Source organism: Mauremys mutica, chromosome 22 (genome assembly GCF_020497125.1).
Source record: "Mauremys mutica isolate MM-2020 ecotype Southern chromosome 22, ASM2049712v1, whole genome shotgun sequence".
Taxonomy (NCBI): domain Eukaryota; kingdom Metazoa; phylum Chordata; order Testudines; family Geoemydidae; genus Mauremys; species Mauremys mutica.
Genome location: NC_059093.1, coordinates 1,901,366 through 1,907,365, shown reverse-complemented (window position 1 = coordinate 1,907,365; position 6,000 = coordinate 1,901,366). Strand labels below are relative to the sequence as shown.

The 6,000-nt window shown below is 56.6% G+C and overlaps 1 protein-coding gene across 1 annotated transcript in view; it reads right to left on the bottom strand.

Annotated features, from left to right (window-relative positions):
- Window positions 1-323: 323 nt before the first annotated feature.
- Window positions 324-6,000, bottom strand: part of LOC123354596 — a 53,418-nt gene continuing 47,741 nt past the window's right edge. Inside the window, exons 8-12 of the mRNA XM_044996715.1 lie at window positions 4,050-4,088; window positions 3,329-3,403; window positions 1,493-1,529; window positions 1,306-1,336; window positions 324-535 (exon numbers count right to left, since the gene is read on the bottom strand). Coding sequence (XP_044852650.1) covers window positions 1,312-1,336; window positions 1,493-1,529; window positions 3,329-3,403; window positions 4,050-4,088 — 176 coding nt within the window. The 3' untranslated portion in view covers window positions 324-535; window positions 1,306-1,311. The remainder of the gene's footprint in view (window positions 536-1,305; window positions 1,337-1,492; window positions 1,530-3,328; window positions 3,404-4,049; window positions 4,089-6,000) is intronic.

Here is a 6,000-nt window from a genome sequence, read left to right as displayed (position 1 = left end):
AGGTTAGAGAGCAATGTTCAAATCCCATCTCAACCAGCAACTCCCTGATCTGGGGGTGACCGGGACTTCCCCAATTATCATTTAACGAAGGTGGACCAGCTTCAACAGGAAAGACTGACAGAGCTCCCAGCTCAGGATACCTCCCGCTCTGGCACTTAGGCCCTTCACTTAAAAGGTTAAAGCTCAAACCCCTTTTGCTTATGGGGATGAAGGGTGAGAGATTTTACCTGCTGGGTTTGGGTTCAGAATTGTCTGATGTTTCTGGACAGAAAAAGAAACTGGCACAGGGCAGAGAAACTGGCTGACTCAAACCCACCTGGGTACAAGCTTTAACCCTCGCTCAGCAGGAGCTTTATTGAGGCAAAGAAGCACTGAACTGATTTTACAAAGGAAAGCCATGCAAATAGTGTGTATAGAGGTGCAGGGCTGAGAGGGTTAATGTCTCCGGTGCAAGGGGCTTAGCTCCTGAAGACAACTCCCCCCTCCCAGACAGAGCACTGGGCAGGAAGCCGCTTTCCAGACAGTCCAGGCGGTTCTAGAATTGGAAAGAAATAACAGAAAGAGTTAAATCAGCCGGGCAGTAGATACCTGCAGACTAGTTCTCAGCTCAGTGCTGCGCCCTCTGCTGGTGCACATGGCACTCCTCTTGCACAAACACACTCTGCAGACACACACACCCCCAATGGGGATAGGCCACACCTACCGGGCAATCCCATTCTCTGCCCGTTGAGCCATCGGACTGGCGGAGAAGTTTTCGTCCCAGATTGCCGCTGCACCGTGTGGATGTCAATACTGTTTCCTCACATTGGATCAGACCCAAAAAGGTTTGTGCCACCTGGATCCTTTCCCCTCTACCCCCACCTCACGTCCTGGCCTTGGACTTAAACAGCAGCACTGTGAGCAGGTACCTCTCCCAAACTGCTCTAAGATACAGCCAATGCAGCATGTAGAGTCCAGCCCCAGCCCTTCCCTGGGGTTTGGCTTTGTTACCTACAAAACTGATACGGGCGGAAAGCTCAGACTTAGACATTCTGCGCAGGCTGGGAAGCTCCTAGGACTCCTCTCTCTAGGCTGCTCAGTCCACACCCTAGATCCTCTGCCTCCCATTTCCCTTATGTCCCAGTGGGGTACTGAGCCTCCTGCCCCAGGGAGTCAGCAGAGCCCACTTAACCCTTTCCTAGCAGGATGGACACCTGCCAATGGTGCAGTGCATCAGGCATCACTGCCATACAGCCTGATACGCCATACAGCCCTGCTATCCACGCTGCCTCCCACTCCCCACTGCTCTCCCTCCGTTCCACGTACCTGCAGCTACAGCTCGTCATCGTCACCTTGTCTAAGGAAACAGACGGAAAAGAGAGAGAAAGTAGCATCAGCACGAGCCAAAGCAGCCAAGGGGAAAGTCAATGTCTCAGCCCTCGAACCATCTACAGACTCCCACTAAAGAGAAGACACGGGCTGACTGACTTGGACAATTTAAAACACCACCAACCTTCTTCTCTTCTTTGCTCCGCAGCGGAACCGCCGACCTGGAAACAAGGGAAAGAGTCTGAGGCCTCCTAGGCCTTGGCTGGGCTGGCCCTGGCCACATCCCGGTGCTCCCTGGCCCTGGCCACATCCCAGTGCTCCCTCACTGCTCTCAGGCTTCCACCCACCTTCTGCTGCCCCTCTCTCTTTGATGCAATAATTCTGCTGTGTCTGTGGGGCAAAGAGCCCCTTCCCTGAAGCCTCTGCCTCCTCAACTCGGCATGGCCTCTGCAGCCATCGCATAGGGACCAAGGCCACCCCACCCACAGTGGTGGGAACTCTCGGCACAGCCCTGCTTCAGCAAGCACACCGGAGTCTGGCGTGGGGTCCCCGAAGCTGTGGGGCCGGCCAGCCCTCGGGCACTGGGGGTGGGTGGGGGTCAGAACTGTGCCCGTCTCTGGACTGACCCCTAGCTTTGGTTTTCAAGCCACCAGGTCTGCCTGCCCCTGCCCAGCCAGGAGGGAGGTGCACTCTGGGAATGTGCTCTGGGCTCTCCCACACCAGCCTGTGGGTGCCAACGGGACATTTCAGCCTCCTTGAGCTCTCTGAACAAACGCCCTGTTCAGCCAAAGGCTCCCACAAGGCCCAGCCAGGCCTGGACACCAGCGGAGAGAGCCAGGGCTGCCTGCCTGCTGGGAGCTGCCCCAAGCACAGCTGCAAAGAGCAGCCGTGCGTCTGGAACCCACCTGGAATACGCTGTTATTCCCATCTGCAGAGTTTGCAGCATTTGGGGCTAGTGGGTGAGACGCATGGCGTAGGTTATTCAAGGGTCCATGGCACTTTGCTCAGAGGCCAGGATGCTGACCCAGTCCTTCCGGCCGAACTCCACCCCAGGTACCTCCATTCTGCATCTCTCTCTACACTGCTACTGCGGTTTCAAGTGCATACAGTTTTCTCCTTCCCTTTCTTCCCTGTAGTGGTGTGCACTGTTAAATGTCTATTGTGTTTCATCCCAGAGCTGGCTGCCTGTCAGCAGTGGGCAAAGTGTCCCCTGGCTATATATGGCTAGGTTTGCAAAACAGCCCAGCATGCTGGGTCACCAGTGAGTCTGCAGGAGTGGAGCACTTTGGAAAACCTGGTTTCTGCCTCTAGAAATGTCAGATATTGGTGCTCCCATTTTTAATTGGTGACCTTTTCACCCTGAACCTTAAAGCTGGCAGGAAAAGGCAAAATTGCTTCTGCAAATATTTGCACAATCTCCTCCCCACCCCACCCCCATTTTCTGTTGGAATCTTGCCTTAATGGAAATTTTTCTACTAGCTTCTACTAAAGATTAACATGCACCCAAATCTGCATCTAAGTTCTGAGCCATGTACCCAGCCTCTGGCCCCCAGCTCCGTGGGGCCTCCTGCAGCAAGAACAAAGCAGAGAGGAGATATGGGAGACAGAGGCCATTGTTCTCACTGATGTCCAGGCCAGGGCGGAGCGAGGGCAGGGGAGGCCACGTTAAACATTTCAGGGAAAGTTGAAGCTCTAAGCGGTGCTGTTGCTGCGGTTCTGCAGGGCAAAGCCTAGGCCCCTCTGACATGCGATGGTTTACGGAGAATGGACCTCGTCCTGCCACAAAGCAGGGGCATGTTAGCAGGCCCTCCGGCCCCCAGGCTGTGACACACACTGAGGCAGGACTCGGCTTGCCTGTATGTGTGTGCGCACACAAAGCACAGATGCACCCTCTCCTCCCTTCCCCAGCACTGGGCAGCCATGTTCAGCACAGTGGGGGGAGCAGAGAAGAGCCCCCACGCGACCCCAGCCTTTGGGCTGGTGGCAGGCAGGGCTGCAGCCCCCCAGACGTGAGACTTACTGAGGATGATGAGGAGTCCGACCACGAAAGCCACCACGGCGAAGATCAGCCCCCCATTCCGAATGGTCTCGTAATCTCGGAACGGGAGAGAGACACCTGTTAGCCTGGCGGAGCAAAGGGAGCTGGGCTGGGGGAGGGGAGAGTCGCATCTCACCGAGCTCTGAAGCTCTCAGATGAGCAAGAGTTACCAGCTACCGCTGGGGCGGCCCATGCCTTCGCCGCAGCTCCAGCACCAACGGCAGCCGGGCGTGGGCGGCTGCCTGAGAACAGCCCTTGAAGGGCTTTGCTTCTGATTCCCCTCTGTGACACGTGTGTGACATGAATGCGGGCCACCAAAGGCATCCCACGCAGCTACCCGCAGGCTCACAGAGCTGTGCCCCTGGCTACGGGATGGCCACTGGGGCTGGCACTGCCTACAGATCCAGGGGCTAACCACAGGGCAGAAGGGGGACCTGGGGGCTAAGGCGAGATCTGGGCTCAATTCTTGGCCCATCCCAGGCGCCCTGTGTGACCGGGAGCAAGTCACTGAATCTGCCTCAGTTCCCTGCCAGCCCCCAGGGGCCAGTAGCCCTCCCGCTCTGTCCTATTGACAGGGTAATGACACCGGGCAGAGGCCGTCTCTTCCAGTGTTTGGAGCACAGGGGGACCACTGGACAAAGAATTACAGACCGAAGGCCGGGGTAGCCAGGGCCTCGTGCGAGGGTGCAGAGAAGAGTCTTACCATAGGTGAACTTGTCAGGCACCTGCTCTGGGACGATCTCTGGGAAAAGAGCGAGCAGGTCAGTGACGAGCCAATGGGGTGGGCTCCCAGAGCTGCTGGTGTATCGTAGCTCCACGACACAAGGGAGCGGCTATGGAACGGGCTCCCCGCACCCCAGACTCTGAGCCTAGCTGCCCCGGGGAAGGCACATCTCCTGAACAGTGCCCAAGGCTCCATGGGAGAGCTGGGGAAACAGCTGATCCGTCCCTGCCCCTGGCAGCCAAGGAGAGACCTTCGGGGCCAGCCAGCATGGTGATCCCAGGCTGCAGCGGGCGGCCACACACTGACTGGCTGCTGGTGCAGCCCTGTGGGATCTTGTGGGGCTGCTGGCAGTGGAGACTGGGAATGCCGGGGATAGAGCCTACCCTAGCCCATGAGACCAGCTCCCAGTGGCTTCCACAGCTACCATTACACACCTGCCCCAAATTCACTGCGCCCAAGTGCCAGAGAGTCTGCGAGTCCCGTGTACCTCCCCTCCCTCTGTCCACTTGCCCCAGGTCAATGTGGGTATGATTCATTTTCAACAGCATGTTTCGAAATCTACCCTTCAGCTTAGACCTGAAGCCCCCTTCCCCCACCGGCCCCCCATTATTCCAGCCCGTTCTCTTCCCCCCACCGGCCCCCCATTATTCCAGCCCGTTCTCTTCCCCCCACCGGCCCCCCATTATTCCAGCCCGTTCTCTTCCCCAACCCCACATTATTCCAGCCTTTTCTCTCCTGAACATCTGTGCCAATGCACTTCCTCCCTGCTAGTCCAGTCCTTGGTCCCCCAAACAGATCTGCCAATGCAGCTCCTGTCCAACCTGCCCCACGGCCTGCTGTCCCGGTCCTGGCCTCCCATAGCTCTGCCAAAGGAGCTCAGTCCTAACCTATAATCATGCTGTGTGAGCCAAACTTCCCCGCTATGTATAACTGCTTGCCGGCCCTCGATAGTACCTTCACCAGGGCCACATCCATACCTAGAGATCAGCTGAGAGCGGCAGGCTTGGGGACTCATGCCCACGGCCAGGCAATTCTGAGCACCACCTCTGGAGAGTCTTCCATGCTGGGATTTCACAGCCAGCCTAGGGAGGGCTCCACTTCCCAGACTAGTGCTACTGGCACGTGTATTGCCCCAAAGCTCTGCAAGCCTACAGTCACAGAGCACCAAAACCTGCTCTGAACGGACAGATTGTAACTGCTGCTGCTTGCCAGGCATCTGCACAGCCCAGCGCCCTGTGCACTGGGCGCAGCATCTTGGGGGAGTCGTAAAACCTAGCAGGGTCCCTGGTCCCCAGAGAGAGCTCTGGGAAGGGAACAGGCCGTGAGGGCAATGGAGAATGGAGTGGGGGTGGAGTAAGGGCACAGTGGATTTCACAGGCTACAGGCTCCTTGGGGAGCATGATTGGTTTTCCAAAGAGTCCTCAGCAAACTGCTATTTTTTTCAGACCGTTTTCCATCATGGGAAGCAGCTAGAGACAGGTTGGATTCCAGGTCCCTGGGATTTGGGGGGAAAATTGGTTTCCAGAGTCAAACTTCCTGGGTGGATCCAAACACCCCTTAAACTTTGGGCAAATCCCAATCTCGACCGTGTCTAAAGCAATGTGTTCAGGAGGGGGAGGAAAAGGTTAACCTGCATAGAGTAAAGTTACACAGCTGCAATCAGTCACTGGCACATCCCAGAGTCACCTTCTAACCTGCCTTTCCAACTCAATTATTTCTCACACACGCAGAGGGGACTGTGGAGCACTGGGTAGAAAACAGCCAACAACTGGGACTCTGGTTCATCTGCCTAGCACCACCTTGCCTTTTACAGAGCTGCTTGTTTGCAGGTGGGGCCGGGGGGGCCTTGTTACTCACGGCATTCCAAACCGGACAGGGCGAGTAAGACAGGAAAAAAGAGATGAAAAGGAAAAGGAAAAGTGTCACAGAT